Below are 17,509 nucleotides of genomic sequence, written 5' to 3'. Positions count from 1 at the left end.
TACTGTATGTACCCAATTTATGGTTATTGGGCTCACAATTTATTTGTATTGTGGGTTTATGATTTCCTACTATAGATGATCTTGTGCTTGGTGACCCCAATGCTCTCCAATTTCTGCAATCCCTGCTCTCCAATTTCTGCAATCCCTCCTCTCACCAAGTTGCTTTCCTTTCTCTCTTAGTTTTGTCGCTCTTTTCTCTCAATTCCCTCCCCCTATTTTTCTATCCCCCCTCATTCTCATCCTAGTTTCTTATTTATAGTGTATGGTTAGTGGGAATGTCATGATTATTCTTGATTATTAGTGGAGATGGGGTCCAATTCTATTGTTTTGAAGTGGATTTTTGTTGGGAGTGGCAGTAGTGGCATTGGGACTAGTTCTCACCTCCTATAGGTTGTTCGGCGAAGATATTCCCCAAGGCCCTACTAGGTAGCCGAGACGTGTACCCCCAAGCAATCACGTTTCCATCTAAGACGCAGTTGACCGAGATCATAGGCCCAATGTGTCTTGGGCCAAGCACTGCAGCACGAGGCTCGGGCCTATGGCTTTGTGGCCTGGGGCCTTACCTTGTATAAGGGGTTGGGCCAGGAACCGTTCCATAGAGCCGAGGTCGAAGGCCCAAAGGGCTCGGGGATCCCGTACCGTACAGTTATAGCTACAAACTATTTCATAATATTTTTACAAACTACTGATATAACAAATTCTTGTTTTTTTTTAATATAAGATAGAGTTTTTACTCTAACCTAATCTAAGTGTATATGTGTGTGAAGCTCCCTCCTAGAGACTTGAACCCCGGCTCTTGCCTCCTACACCCCACAAACACTTATACTTATGGAGTGACCACCACACCAAGGGTGCGTGGTGGTCTGATGTGGCAAATTCTTATTAGTTCTAATATGAGTTCACCACTAACATCACATTTATGTTTACTAATAATTATTTGAAAATTACAAAAGCCACATCAACAATTTGTAAAAAAGTTGAAAATTAGTTTGTGTTTGTAGCATTACTCATGAATCTAACTATTGAAATCCACTATTATATGAAAGGAAAGAGTATGCATTTATTGTACTCCATAATTAGTTAATTACCCCAAATCTTTTCATATTAACTACTACCATTTTACCACCGCATATCCTTGGTGTGATGTTCACTCCACAAGTATAAATGCTTGTGGGGTGTGGAGGGTAAGGGCCGAGGTTCAAGTCTCCAGGAGGGAGTTTCACACACACATACACTTAGATTAGGTTAGAGTAAAATTATATCTTGTATAAAAAAAAAAAAAAACTACTACCATTTTGAGATACATTTAAGATATTGATAACATTATCAAACTTTCATTTAAGCATGAATAGTTAGAATTTTAAGAATTTCATTTTTAATAGATCATCTTTCATCATTATTGCATTAAAAAAAATACTCATTACATGTGAATGGTTTTATAAACCATTATGTAATATGTTAGAAGAGATTCTTCCAATTTGGTTTGGAGAAAAGCTACATACATATTTGATCTCTATATTGTAACTTGTCATGTTGACAAGATGATAATTATGAAGCCCATTATATATAAATTTGCTTATGATCTATAGCTTTCTCTAAAATTTTTGGGATTAAGACTTTGTTGTTGTATTTTCCAAATGAAAATATATTAAAATTTGCACCATAATTCCCTTCCTTGAGTAATATTTAGAGGAAAACAAACAACTTACGTGGGTTTTAGTTAATTCAATTAGTAAAATTTTATGCCGCCCAATAAGAGATTTGAAGTTCAAATCTTACTTACACCCAAAATCAATTGGCGTTTTCGTCCGATGATAAAGAACAATAGTGGACGTTATAAGTTGAAATCTATTGTATCTATAATACCAGATCAATTAGTATACATCATACAGAAGAAGAAATAAACTAGGCAGAATGGTGTCATGTCAAGGCAAGCCATGCCGAGCACCTTGTCAAGGTTCAGCCGTATAGGCTGTCACGCTTCCATAAGCCTAAGGGTGTGTTTGGTTGGGGTGAAAATATGGAGGATGGAATATAGGGAGGGGAAAATAGGGTGAAAAATGACATTTTTCACTATTTGGTTGAGAGGGGGAGAGAAAAGTGGTGGGGCCCACAAGTTTTCTCTCCTCTCCCTTCAAAATATAATCTCTCCAAATTGGAGAGAAAATTGGAGTGAAAAGTGAGAATTTTTTTTGACAAAACTGCCCCCACTTTTTTGGTTTTTTTTTTTTTTTTTTCTTCTTTTGACTTTTCCACTCGTTGGTTTTTGTTTTTTTTTTGTTTTTTATTTCTTTTGTTTTGTCAGGTGGGTTCTTCTTCTTTTCTTTCTTTTTTTTTTTCTCTTAATTTTTTTTTATTTTTTTAAGAAAACACTTTTGGATGATTTCTTATGCTATTTTTTGAAATGTCCATTTTCATCTATACACAATTTTTTTAAAAAGTATAATGTATTACTTTTTGTTTTATTTAAGAGAGACATGATGGTAAATTTATACAAACCTTATTTTTAACAAAACCAAAAAAATTTTCATGCATCTACTTTTCCACCCTCTCAACCAAACACAACTGAGGAAAACTAAAAATTTTTCTATCCTCCCACTTTTCCATCATTCCTCTATTTTATATCTTTTCACTTTTCCAACCTCTCAATCAAATGGACCCTAAGTTAGGTGGAAGAAGCAACAGAGTAAATAGAAGTGGCCATAAGGACAGTTTAGTTACAATTAGCGGGCCGAGGATAAAAGTCCACTCAAGCTAAGCCCAACATTGGGCCACAGTATAGAGCTCTCATCTAAACTAGATGCCAGTGTGTAGCAATATTCAGCCCATCCCACTTAATAAAGCACACGTTAGTTCAAGATGATTTGAAAATAGGTGAAATTTTCATTTTTAACTTGCTATCGAGTTAATCCTTACCGTTAATTTACTTACAGAAAATATTTATGTGGTAAATAGTGTGCACCGCTAACATATTTGAAATTTATATAGCTACTAAAATAATTTTATAAAAAAAATATTTGACATTTAAAAAATGCCATCTTAGCATCTAAATGACAAAAAAAAATTTTAATTCCTCAATTTCAAAGAAAGGAATAGAAAGAATGAGAACAAAATTTGAAATTAGAGTTGTAGTTTTTCGAAGTTGGAAACAGAGCAAAAGAGTAAAACCTTATTAGGAGAGAGAAAATACCAAAATGTATTAGAAAATTATATATCAATTTTTACTAGCATATATTGTTAGAGTTCTTTGAGTTTTTGACCATCCTCTGGAGTATGTATACATTGTAGAGGCCTCCCATTCCACACACTAAATAATTACTAAGAGATAATTCTTTGGCAGTAGCCCAAAATATTGGCTAAGAGTTTTGAACCTACTCCTTGTGGATTTCACAAAGTTTTAAAAACCACTAAACCAATCACTTGTGATTACTTACAAAAACTTTATATAGCAATAAGTATATTCCTAGAAAAAATAAATTCAAAGAAAATTAAATGAGTATGACTTGAGATTCTTTCGCTTAAACTTGAACCATTTTGGAACACCATAACATTACTTGATTTTAAATTTTCATAACACCTTCAAACATTACAATCTTAATTATTTTATACATTCTCAAAAGTACTAATCACAAACATTTTTTTCCTAGTCTAAAACCATATGGCCACTATTTGAAAGGAAGGCCTAAACCTGCTTATACAATAGCTTGTACACATTTATATGACATGATTGACTAAAAACAAAAAACAAAAAGCTCTGTTCTGAAATTCCACACTTTAGGCAAATAGAATGGAAACGTTGGCCTAAGAATGGATCATTATGTTTTCTTTAAGTGCAGGAATCGATTTGGTGAGTAGTTCCTAAACAAATTATAGGCGGAGATGAATGATATCAGTGCCATTAGGATAGATGCCACATAGCCACAGAGCAATGCTCCACCCATTTGGAAGCAAAATCTGGTATATCTATTGCACAGCTTCATCCACTGAAATTCCTCTGCACCCGTTATTGCAAGAACTGCGGCCTCAATAGCAGCTGAGTTTGCAGCAAATGTAATGTAAGCTGCGAACTGTTTAGCAATGGAAACAACACAATAGTTTAGTCATATGCTTGCTTCCCCCAATAAGTATGTCATGCATATATATATAGGCATTAAGAAGTAACAACTAGAAATCTAGAATAGTAAAAGAAAGGGATTGGAGATCACAATCTGTCTTAACCTATTACTATTGAAAATGAAGAAAAAGAAGGATTTTTTTTTTTTTTGTCCTTGAAATAAAGTACAAGTGTTATTTTCGTCCCTAAATTTAGAAAAAAAAAATTATACCTTCAAAAACTATAAAATCTCCTGTTTCATCCTTCCATCCATTTTTTTAGGGATGGAAATAGAATCCAAATTATTTTTTAAGGACAAAATAATCAGATAAGTCACATTTTTATCTCTAAAATATGAAGCGGATTTTATTTTTTCCGTTCTATCAAACACATCAAGGAAAAAAAATTTGAAAAGAGTGGATGGATAGAAAAAATGTAAAACATTTTAATTTTTAGAGACAAAAATAAATCATTTTAGATTTAAAAATGTTCGATATTTTTGAGATGCAAAGAATATTTTAACCCAAAAGGTGGTGCTACCTAATTATTAATGGAAAATAACTTTACAACTTGCACCATCATTCTTGGAAGAATTAGGGTTTATTGTTATGATATTTTTTCTTAATCTTGTTAACTAATGATTTAATGACACGTGTTAAGAAATTATTAACTCTAATATAAATTTATTTTAAAAGAAAAATAATACTTGTTAATGATTAATAGTTGTGTAAACAAAGACTATGTATACTATTAATTATTAGGTCGTGCTAACGAGTGCCCTTAGGATATTGATTAATAATCCATTTTAAGAAAATTTTGACACCACTTTTATGGAAAATAGAAAAAACTGTCAAAATATTAATTACTTTTTTTTTCCCATAAAAATTTTCTTTAGTCATCTGCTTGCTTCCCCAATAAGTATGCCATGCATATATATAGGCATTAAGAAGTAACAACTAGAAATCTAGAATAGTAAAAGAAAGGGATTGGAGATCACAATCTGTCTTTCCCTATTTCTATTGAAAATGAATAAAAAGAAGGATTTCTTTTTTTGTTTGTCCTTGAAATAAAGTACAAGTGTTATTTTCGTCCCTAAATTTAGAAAAAAAAATATTATACCTTCAAAAACTATAAAATCTCCTGTTTCATCCTTCCATCCATTTTTTAGGGGTGGAAATAGAATCCAAATTATTTTTTAAGGACAAAATAATTAGATAAGTCACATTTTTATCTCTAAAATATCAAGCGGGTTTTATTTTGTCCATTCTATCAAACACATCAAGGAAAAAAAATTGAAAAGAGTGGATGGATAGACAAAATGTAAAACATTTTAAATTTTTAGAGACAAAAATAAATCATTTTAGATTTAAAAATTTTTGAGATGCGAAGAATGTTTTAACCCAAAAGGTGGTGCTACCTAATCATTAATGGAAAATAACTTTACAACCTGCACCATCATTCTTGGAAGAATTAAGCTTTATTGTTATGATATTTTTTCTTAATCTTGTTAACTAATGATTTAATGACACGTGTTAAGAAATTATTAACTCTAATATAAATTTATTTTAAAAGAAAAATAATACTTGTTAATGATTAATAGTTGTGTAAACAAAGACTATGTATGCTATTAATTATTAGGTCATGCTAACGAGTGCCCTTAGAATATTGATTAACAATCCATTTTTAAGAAAATTTTGACACCACTTTTATAGAAAATGGAAAAAATTGTCAAAATATTAATTACTTTTTTTTTCCCATAAAAATTTTCTTTAGTCATCTGCTTGCTTCCCCAATAAGTATGTCATGCATATATATAGGCATTAAGAAGTAACAACTAGAAATCTAGAATAGTAAAAGAAAGGGATTGGAGATCACAATCTGTCTTTCCCTATTACTATTGAAAATGAAGAAAAAGAAGGATTTTTTTTTTTTGTTTGTCCTTGAAATAAAGTACAAGTGTTATTTTCGTCCCTAAATTTAGGAAAAAAAAAATTATACCTTCAAAAACTATAAAATCTCCTGTTTCATCCTTCCATCCATTTTTTAGGGATGGAAATTGAATCCAAATTATTTTTTAAGGACAAAATAATTAGATAAGTCACATTTTTATCTCTAAAATATCAAGCGGGATTTATTTTGTCCATTCTATCAAACACATCAAGGAAAAAAAATTGAAAAGAGTGGATGGATAGACAAAATGTAAAACATTTTAAATTTTTAGAGACAAAAATAAATCATTTTAGATTTAAAAATTTTTGAGATGCGAAGAATATTTTAACCCAAAAGGTGGTGCTACCTAATCATTAATGGAAAATAACTTTACAACCTGCACCATCATTCTTGGAAGAATTAAGGTTTATTGTTATGATATTTTTTCTTAATCTTGTTAACTAATGATTTAATGACACGTGTTAAGAAATTATTAACTCTAATATAAATTTATTTTAAAAGAAAAATAATACTTGTTAATGATTAATAGTTGTGTAAATAAAGACTATGTATACTATTCATTATTAGGTCAATGTAACGAGTGCCCTTAGGATAATGATTAACAATCCATTTTAAGAAAATTTTGATACCACTTTTATGGGAAATGGAAAAAATTGTCAAAATATTAATTATTTTTTCTTTTTTTCCCATAATTTTTTTTTTAAATGGATTGTTAACCATTGTCCTAAGGGTACCGATTAGCATTTTCTTACATTATATAGTACAAAGAAAAGGAGGAAAAAGATAATGGAATATTAAAAAATTCTTATCGTGTATTTTTGAGACTTGTTAAAAAAATAATTTTCTTATGACTCCTAAAAAAAAAAGATTCTTTTCTTAATTTGATAGTTACAAGAATGGGAGAAATGAGATTTGTTTCATTTGAATCATGAACATTTTTGTTAAAAATACTAGAAGATGTTAGTTGAGTTGCAACTTACAAGACTCTTAACCAAAAAAAGAAAAGAAAAAAGAAGAGAATATTTGTGTAAAGTGATATGTGCATGCTTATTAAATCATTGAAAACTCAAAAAGGCTTGTCGGTGTTAACTTCTTTAGTTAATCAACATGTTCGCACTTGAAATTTTGAGTTATCCATCATTTCGGCACATAACTTGACAAACATATTTACCATAAATTTGTAAAATTATGATAAAAAAAAAATAAATTAGACATTTCATAATATTGTAGCAGTTAAAGGAAGGCCAAACGCAGTTTGACTTTTTATAGTTTAAGTAATATTCACCAAAATATAATTAGTGTGATAATTTTAACCCTAAAAGATAGAAAGAAAACAGAGAGAGAGAGATATACACATATATAATTTTTTTTTTTGGACATAGACATAATTTCTCTTTTAGAAATAATTCCAACATATTGCTAATTTAAGGGACGAAATTAGGATTCAAATTTAGGGGGGCCAAAGTTCTTTCTTCAAGAATTTTAAAAAATTAGAAATTTTTTTTGATACAAGATAGAATTCTAATTTAGCCTAATCTGAGTGTATATTAATACTAAAGGTTGACAACGATACATTATTATCATTAATTAATTAATTAATTTTTTGTATTTTTTAAAAACTAAAAAATAGATATTATAATTAAGAATAAATTAATGCTAATAATACATCTTTAAAGTAAGTTTTTAAAAGATACCAACTGATCCAAGTGAGCGGTACATCTTTAAAAAAATAATTTTTTTTTTCAAGAATTGAGTTAAAGATACCAACTAATCCAAGTTACTGATGACATTAATTGATGTGTGGATGAAGTGATTACCAATATAGGAATTGTCTTTGTGACTATGGGGTGAAGTTACTTGAGAGGGACAAAAAGCTCTCAAATGAGAGGTATAAATTGAGTGGAGGTTATTGGGTTTTTGTTATTTGTTTTGCTAGAATTTATAATTGATTTATTATATATATATATATATATATATATTTTTTAACTTAGACCGTCTCCTAAGAATTTTTTATTATTATTTGAATATGTGAATTGTTTTGTAAATTTTCCTTATTGTCTGGATTTGTAAATTGTTCAAATGTTTAACTAAATGTTTTTCTTGATATTCTTGGGACAATTAGACAAGAGATGATTTGATAACTTTTTCATTTCTGTTTCATGAGTCAACATGTAAATTGTTTAAGAAAGGAGGGCCAAGTATATTAATTTTAAACTCAAAAATATATTTTTTATGCTAATATATATGCTAAGAATTTTTTTTTCAAATGTTAGGGGGCCGTAGCCCCCTTTAGCCCTAAAGTAGTTCCGTCCCGGTCTAATTTTGCAATTCAAACTTTTTTTTTCTTCTAAACTTCAAATCATTTTGTATATAGAATATATCCATTCACCTACAAGTCAAAGAGTCCAAAAATTCTAATGCAAAGTCTAACGCATTCAATTTGATTTTCCATAAACCAGAAAAAAAGAAAGATTTTTCATAATATTGATTCATTTTTACCTCTTGAGTCTTGACAGCTCGCGAGTAATTAATAATCCTTTTCTGATTCATTGACTTGACATATACATGACAAGCAAGACGTGAGACTAAAGTTTGCGCATGAATAGTCCTAAACTCCTAATAATAGTTTGACTGAGACTTGACGCTTCTGTTTACAACAGTTTTCTGTGATGTGCCAGCTTCCAAAAAATTGGAAAAATTTTGATACCATAACATTGGCCATAATTCATGAGTTGCGGTTGGTGTAGGGATGTCCCACCATCATTTCTTTACCAATCACAATTTATTATATGAACTAGTTATGACTAATGTTGTGTGGCCAATGGTGTGACATCAGAAACACTAAAAAAATTGCCATCTTGTTAGATCATTATCCAAATCCAAATCATAATAAATATATAAATAAACTTCCGGTTGCCTTACAAAGAAGCAAGTAGCTATCAACCTTAAAAAAAAAAAAAAAAAAAACTTACAAAGAGGTAACTTATGGTGTGTATTGGATACCATTTATTTTGCTAAAATTAAAAAATTATTATTGAAAGTATTGTAGATAAAAGTAAAAGTTAGTTGAAATAGTATAGTGAGGTCATGAATAATACCAAAAAGTACCATGAAACTTATAAATAATAACAAAAATAAACTATTAAATAGTAAAATAATTTTTCATTTTTCATTTTAGCCCAAACGCACACCTAATCATTAATGCGGCAATAACTTAAGGGGCAACGGACCACTGCCAGTGCCAGCTATTTAAGAGAAGAAATAATGATTTAGGTCTATGATTTTTTTAAAAATGGCTTATCAAATTTAAAAAAAAAATATGAGCATTAATTAATGTTAAAATTCAGTGCATTGTTCCTGAACTCAGAAGTGGCACAGCAATATCTCAAAACTTCAGGGATCACCATTAAACATTTAAAAACGCCACAATTTATCTTCCTTAGCATCAAAAAAAAAAAAAAAAAGCATTCTTTCCTGAAAATATTTTTAATTGAAATATTTTTTTAACACAAATATTTTATGTAGCTTGCAACATGGTTTTCATAGGAATTTTCAAGTTATCTAACTTTTGCACAAAATTATGCCAAATATGCTGGCTATTTTATTTTTATAAAAAAAAAAAAAAACTCGTTTACAAAAGCTGTTTTTCCAAGTGTTGCTTGAACACACCAATTTCACATGACATTGGCAGACTAACATAGATGATAGATGTCTGAATAAATTTTACCTTCCATGAGGCTCTGAAACAACGATTACGCAGAGAGATATTAGAGGAAATTACCTGATCTAACAGGAAACCAATCCAGGATATGCATATATATGCCCCTTTCAAGTTTCCTTCAAACCTAGCCGAGATTAAACCTTTGCATAGCTGAAGCAGATTATAACCAGCAGCCGCAGAATCCACATACACCAAAATCCTATCAAAATGAACCAAAACTTTGTTCAACTTAATTGGAACAAAACATGGTCAATGAGCAGACACACTCACATGAACACCACACAAATGTTGATCTAGTTTAGTTTAAAGCTGGAAAGGAAAGAGTTCATTTCACAGTTTAGATATTATATCTTGAATTTAACATGTAAAATAGTAATATCATGTTATTTAAAATTTTTAAATAACCTAACATATTATATATATACACACACATCTTTAACTTTGTAATATTAATATATGAACTATGAAATTGATCTATTTCATATCGAGATAAGTGGTTGCACGCGATACACAAACAGAAGTGAGAGAGAGAGAGAGAGTGAGATCTTACCTGAGCGCCTCTAAATCTCTGTAAGTAGCTTTCCTCGCAATGAAGAAGATAATCTTGGTTTGAGTATCTAAGCCTACTAAACAAACTGTTAAGACAAAGGATAGAACTGCAGAAACTCGAAGATAAACGTTAACTTGGGCTATTCCGACCATTTCTCTCTGAAACTGAATAATCCAATATCCAATTGTTTCCTTGCAGTAATAAGTACTACTTCAACTACAACGTGTACATTTATTGTCGGGGATTAGAGGAATTTACTACACAGAGGAAGAAAAAAACTAGTGGTGCAGAAACGTCCACGGCTTACCGAGTATTTGAAGTCTCTCTATCATTTCGTGTGTCACTATCTCTCCTTCCTTAATAACTCGTCTCTAATGCTTGATTAGTTGGTAAAAGTATGTCGTGTCACGTCCCTCTCTTATTTTACTCGAGTGACCCCAATAGAAGGAAAATCATCAATCATCAAATGAGACCATTCATCAAGTACCTGCTCAATATATGTGTGTGTGGGTCTTACTAAGTTATGGCCTTAGTAAACTATTTAAAAAAACTTTTTATGTCAATTTTTTATAAAATATTTTCAAAAAAGTTACCAGCTTTCTCCCATCTTTTTATATAAAAGTGTATATAATATAAGTAAATTTTTAATGGATTCCCTAAAGCCTAAACACATTGATTTAGGATATTTTTATAAACAATTTATGAAAAAATGATTTTAAAAAATTAATTTTTTTTATAATATTTTATATTTTTCATGAAAGTGGTATTAAAAGTTTCCTCAAATGATTAATTAACGATTGTTTTATAGGCACCTATTAGTATGACCTATAATATAATTCCAAAAAAAAAAAGATTAATTATTGCCTTAATCGATCACTAATGTTTGTCTGATATATTAAAATAGTTTATTAATTTTCAAATGCATCAATTTAGTTTGGTATTGTGTCAAACTAGTTTTTACCGTTATATAGATTATTTGTAATAATACAAAATATTATGGAAAAATTTGACACAATATAATTAAAGATTAAACAGACACATTTGAAACGTCACTAAGTTAGAGATTATCTTGGCAAATAGAACAAACTTGGGACCAAATAGTAATTACCCCCTAAAAAGTAATGATAAATAATGACTTTGTAGATTAGTAATAAAATCAATTATAATATTAGATTAGTACTTGAAGCGAATTATTGATCACTTTGTAGTTATTACGAAAAAGATGCAAAGAAAAGTTGTCAAGACTAGCTCCACCGTAACCGCTAACCAACTAGAATCAATTTCTTGCAGGGACTGAACACGTGACTTAATTTAATCCGCCAAATCCAAGTGGAGTGCTTCATTAGGTGAATTAAATATTTTGGTACCCAGTTTGGTCACCGTGAAGCTCAACTGCCTCCATTATTAAATTTTAATCAATCTATTAATCGTATATCCAATTGTATGTTATGACCTCATGTATGAGAACAATTAATTAAGTTTGTGTATTAAAAAAAAAACGTATATATGTAGGAAATATGTTTCGAAAAAAATGCACAAGTTTAATTTGAAAAATCAACAACAAGAAGTCAAGAACATAGGCTAAAGAAATCTAGCTAGGAAACTTTCTCGGACTTGGTTGAAATAGTTGGAAGGCAGAAAAAGGAGTTAGACTTATTTGCTACTATTGCATGGTTAATTTGGGGTCGGAGGAATAAACTGTGATGCAATGAACAATGTTTGCCGCTGGGGAAGATCAAGGAAGCAGCTGCATCACTCCTTAGTGATTTTCAGAAACACTACAGTCATGGCGCTAGTGTACCAAGGCATTGAGATGTCAAGTGGAGGCCACCTACAGCTGATATGATGTGGAAAGCTAATTTTGATGGGGCTATGTTTTCGGAATCTGAAGAGGCTGGGATAGGGGTGGTGGTTCGGAATCAGGCGGGACAAACTATGGCAGCGTTATCAGAAAAAATTAAAAAGCCTGCTTCTGCTGAAATCCTAGAGGCCTTAGTAGCGCGGAGGGCAGTCAAATTTATCCTTGAGCTGGGTTTTAATAAGGCGGTGTTTGAAGGTGATTCGGAGATTATTATCAAGGCCCTTGCTCGTGAAGATTTTTCTTTAGCTAGTGTTGGACACATTATTAAAGACGTTTCGTCTATGTCAGGTTTGTTACAAACCAAGTCTTTCTCTTATGTAAGGAGGCAGGGTAATTCAGTGGCCCATGCCTTAGCCCAAAGAGCAAAGTTTTCTTTTCCTGTATTAGTCTGGATGGAGGATGTTCCACCAAACATTTATCGCTTTGTATTTTCTGATATGTCAGCTACTTAATAAATTGCCGACGAGATTGGCTTCTCAAAAAAAAAAAAAAAATCTAGCTAGGAACATCTCACCAAGCTATATAATCAAACGAATGTGTTATTCTTAAAAATTAATGTGTGCGAAATGGTTATTATTCGGCCAAACAACTCTTAGGATTAGCATATAGTATTGAACTTTGTTTTCAATCAGTGTGTGAAAGAAGTGGCGACGTGGCAAAGAAGAAGAAGAGCAAGATTGGTCTGGTGGTATGTTAAGTAAGCCACAAACTTAATTTATATTAATTTTTTGGCTATAATACAAAATTCACGTTCTAAGTTTCTTTAGAATTCATTTCAGTCCTCTAATTTTGTTTTCATTCATTTTAATTTTCTAAGTTTTATATATATTCAATTGAGACATTTCTGTTAACTTTTGTTAAATTTTTTTTTATAAAAAAAATCTAGAAAAAACTTTTCAATAATTAATTGATTTTTTTTAATTTAAAAAATTTGACGAAAAAAATTAAAAAATTGAAAAATTAACTACAACATATAACAAAAATTGATGGAAAAGCTTTAATTGAATAAAATTGAAAGTTAGAGGACCGAAATGAACTAAAACAAAATTAGAGGACTGAAATGAATGAAAATAAAGTTAGAGGACTAAAATAAATTTTGGTAAAACATAGAGATTATAGAGTGAATTTTGCATTTTAGTATAATTTTTTTAATTTAAAAAAAAAAAAACTGAATAGCTTATGTAGATGACTAAATTCTTAGTTCGAAATAAATTAAACAAGTAAAATAGTTTCACAAATGCGAATTTGTATTGATAAATATGTGGTACAATTCTTTGTGATTACAAAAGAGTGATCCTCTGATTCGATTTCCTTGAAAGATTTGTTGATTGGAATTGTGGTAATGTGAGTTTGATTTGAACATCGAATGTACTTCAATTTAGCTGAAGAATGGATCGAAGATCGTTGAAACAGAATTACAATGAATCTCTAGCTATGAGCTTGTTAGAAATTCTTTGTTCTTTGTGTTCTTCGCGTTCTTGATATGTTCTTTGTGTTCTTGGCGTTCTTTGTCTTTGAAGGTTTGTGGTGGAAGTTCTTTGGTGCTTTAGAGGCTTGATTTCGTAGAGCTTCGTTGATTTATGGTGTGTTGAGGTTCCTGGAGGCTTTTGAGCTTGATTCTAGTGACCTTTGAGACCTGGACGAGTAGTTTGGATGATTTTGCTTCGAATGTTGTCTGTATTCGAGGTTGAAGTTCTTGAAATTCTTGGAGGCTTCGGGGTTTGATTCAGGCAGAGCTTCTGGATTTCTGAACTCAAGATCTCTTTTTCTCCGTTTTGCCAAATGTCTTAGGAAGACTTCTATTTATAGGAGTTTGGAGGTGGGTGAGCGACACGTGGCAGAGTCTCATTGGTGACACATGTCACAGTTTGATTGGTCTGCTTATGTCATTGCTTACACATGCTGGATTGCTTGTGTCATCGCTTACACATGCTGGATTGCTTGTGTCATCGCTTACACGTGCAGGGCTGCTTGTGTCATCGCTTACGCATGCTGATGCGTTTCATGCCTTTATTTCAATGACACTTGGCAAATTTCTATTGGTTTTCTGAATAGTGATGGCAAAACCTAGCAGCAGTACGTGACGCTTTGTAATTGGTTGTATTTTGTGGACTTGGTAGTATGATGTGTTAGCTTGTGATAGGTTGGAAATTTTCCCTCTCTACAGCTTACAAAGCTAAGAACTATCGGCTCAAAAATCTAATGGTCACAATAAAAGCCTAATAATGCCATTACTATGGTCACCAATGAACTGTATTGCCTACGCGCTTCTCCAAGAATTGCACACACTTCACTGTTGACTCCATCTACCGTTTGGTGTGGTGCGATGTTTTTGTGGCTTCGGAAGGAGCATCTAACTTTGGTTTTTCATTTTTATTTTCAAGAAGGTTGTTCATAAGGATTAGAGGTGTGCATTAATCTTGATTTTGTAATAAACGCCAAACTTGCTTGGCTAACATGGCGTCATTAAACTATTGGAGCTCCCTAGAACCTATGCCTCCAAGAGATTTAGGCTACACATTGTACTCCATTTTACCCAATGAATACGTCTCTTAGTAGCACGTTCACCCCACCAAAACTTCCTAATTATAGCTTCTATCTCATGACATAGTGTAATAGGAAGCTTACAGCAACTCATAGAGTAAGTGGGGATAGCTTGTACCACAACCTTTAAAAGAACTTCCCTACTAGCTTGGGATAGGAGTTTCTCTTTCCACCCTTGAAGCTTAGACCAAATCCGGTCTTTAATGTAGGCCAAACTTGCTTTATTATTCCTACCCACAAAAGATGGTAAGCCTAAATACTTTTCATACTACTTAATTTTAGGTACCCTTAGCAAGTCTTTAATGGAGTTTTGAATTGCATTATCCGTGTTTTGACTGAAAAAAAAAGTGGTTTTGTCTCTATTTAGCTTTTGCCCAGAAGCTTCTTCATAAGTAGAGAGGGTTTTGGATGTGTGTACATTCCTAGACTGAAGCTCTGCAGAAAAGTAAGTTATCATCTGCAAAAAATAAATGGGTTAATAGGGCCATTTCTACAGATAGATATACCTCTAATATCACCAAAAGCAGCTGCTTTAGTAAGTAAGCCATGTAAACCCTCAGTGCAGAGAAGGAAGAGGTAAGGAGATAGTGGATCCCCTTGTCTCAGTCCTTTACTAGGGTGGATGGTTTGCGAAGGCTCCCCATTAATCAAAATGGAGTAAGAAACAGTAGTGATACATTTCATCATAAGATCAACCCATTTATTATGAAACCCCATTTTTCTCAATAGACACTCCAAAAAAGACCATTCAACTCGATCATAAGCCTTGCTCATGTCAAGTTTGAGAGCCATAAAACCTATATTGCCATTTTGATGGTTTTTCGTGTAATGTAAAGTTTTGAAAGCCATAAGGATATTATCTGCAATCACTCGGTTAGCTTGGAAAGCACTTTGGTTCTTAGAAATAATAGAGGGCAACAAATGTTTCAAACGATTAGCTAGGACCTTTGAAATCAATTTATAAATTACATTGCAAAGGCTTATTGACTTGAACTCAGATATTTTTTCAGGATTCTTCACTTTGGGAATGAGAGTAACATAAGTGTAATTAAACTCCTTAGGAATACGACAGAAATTTAAACAATCTAGGACTGCTTTAGAAACATCATCACCAATCAAAGGCCAAAAGGATTGAAAGCAAAGATGAGGCATACCATCTGGACTAGGAGACTTAAGTGGGGCCATATCCTTCAAGGCAAGATCAACCTCTTGTTTTGTAAATTCTCTTGCCAAATTGATATTCATATCCTCTGTGACCAAGGCTGTATTACATCCGAAATAGTATTAGCATCGGCAGGCCTTATAGATGTAAACAGACTTGTGTAAAAGCCAACTATGATATCTGCAATTTGGGAGTAATCTATGCACCAAGAGTTTGTATCATCAAGAAATCCCACAATTCTGTTGTGTCGAAATCTCTAAGAGGCTTTATTGTGGAAGAAGCTGGTATTACTATCATCGAACTTTAGATGCAAAGCCCGTGCCCATTGCTGCCACATTAAGATTTCCTTATCCAGCAAATCATTTACTTCCAATCTGAGTATTCTGACTGTCTCATAATCTGCCCCCAGTGCCGCCTTAAATTCTGCCCTCTCCAAGAGCTTGGATTTTTCCTCTATTTGGTTCTTCACTCTGCCAAAGGAGCATTTGCTCCATTCCATTAACTTATCACCACACAGTTTAATCTTTTCATGCACCGACGGAGAGGTTGAGAGTGGAAGAGAAGTCACCCACGCCGCCCCGACTATGTCTCTGCAGCCATGTTCCTTTAGCCACACGTGTTCAAACCTAAATGGTTTATACGGCTTGCCCACAATGCCTTCAGGTTTGATAACGATGGGGTAGTGATTAGATACATTGGACCGAAAGCACTATACTCGTGTAGTTGGGTTTAGAGCAAACCAAGAGTAAGTAGCAAGAGCTCGGTCAAGCCTCTCCAACACCATGCCGTCACCCCACTTGCCTCTCCAAGTAAATTTTCTCCCCATGTATCCTAGGTCCATAAAACCACAGTCATCCACGACCTCTCTAAACTCCCTCATTGCTGTTTCGCTTCTTGGAGCCCCTCCTAACTTCTCATGCAACAATAGGATTTCATTGAAATCACCGGCACACATCCATGGCAGACTGTATTTTCGATGAAGATTTCGAAGTAATTCCCAAGTCTCATGCTTCCGACTAGCATCTGGCACCCATATATACCAGTAAACCTCCACGAATCATCCTTCCCTTTATTGATGACGACGTCTATATGGTTAAGGGAAAATGACTCCACGTCACTCTGCACTGAGTTCTTCCATAACAAAGCCAGTCTGCCTACCCTTGTCACTCTCGGAACAACTCACTTCTCATTAAATTGTAAATCATCACATAACTTTGTCAGCCTATCTTCATCTGTCCATGTCTTGGCCAAGAACACAACAACATGATCTTGCGCTCGCATTACTGATGCAAGCTTATGAACTGTGCGTTGGTTCCCAAGCCCCCGCACGTTCCAACATAGCCAACTCATTGTTCTCGGTGGGGTTGCTGGACAACCTCCACTGTTGTAAAGGGATGTGACTGAGAGACCTTAGGCTTCTGTGGACGACGCTTTACTTTTGGGTGGTCGAAAGAAGAAGCATCAATATGACGCTTTCCTAGATATGAGTTGTGAGCAAAGTCATCAGATGAGCTAAGGGGTTGAGTAATCCTAACCTACTTAGCTATGGTCTCACTCACCAGGCCCGGCTTCATATAAGAGACTTCACTATCTAGGCTTTTTGAAACCGGCCCAATGGGGATTTTATT

At 32.8% G+C, this 17,509-nt stretch overlaps 3 protein-coding genes across 3 annotated transcripts; 1 reads left to right on the top strand and 2 right to left on the bottom strand.

Annotated features, from left to right (window-relative positions):
- Positions 1-3,518: 3,518 nt before the first annotated feature.
- On the bottom strand, positions 3,519-10,602 carry LOC142608842 (CASP-like protein 2C1). Its single transcript, XM_075780507.1, has 3 exons — positions 10,315-10,602; positions 9,825-9,963; positions 3,519-4,067 (listed from the first exon to the last, which is right to left on the bottom strand). Exons 1-3 carry the CDS (start codon positions 10,464-10,466, stop codon positions 3,816-3,818), a joined length of 543 nt encoding a protein of 180 aa, XP_075636622.1. The 5' UTR covers positions 10,467-10,602; the 3' UTR covers positions 3,519-3,815.
- A 1,554-nt stretch (positions 10,603-12,156) lies between these two features.
- LOC142636131 (uncharacterized) lies at positions 12,157-12,627 on the top strand. The gene has a single exon (XM_075810225.1). It carries the CDS (start codon positions 12,157-12,159, stop codon positions 12,625-12,627), a length of 471 nt encoding a protein of 156 aa, XP_075666340.1.
- Positions 12,628-16,137: 3,510 nt separating this feature from the next.
- Positions 16,138-17,231, bottom strand: LOC142636117 (uncharacterized). The gene is made up of 3 exons (XM_075810204.1): positions 17,065-17,231; positions 16,622-16,846; positions 16,138-16,507 (listed from the first exon to the last, which is right to left on the bottom strand). The coding sequence occupies exons 1-3, from the start codon at positions 17,229-17,231 to the stop codon at positions 16,138-16,140; spliced, it is 762 nt and encodes a 253-aa protein (XP_075666319.1).
- Positions 17,232-17,509: the final 278 nt, after the last annotated feature.

Source organism: Castanea sativa, chromosome 1 (genome assembly GCF_040712315.1).
Source record: "Castanea sativa cultivar Marrone di Chiusa Pesio chromosome 1, ASM4071231v1".
Lineage (NCBI taxonomy): Eukaryota > Viridiplantae > Streptophyta > Magnoliopsida > Fagales > Fagaceae > Castanea > Castanea sativa.
This window is presented reverse-complemented; position numbering and strand designations above follow the sequence as displayed.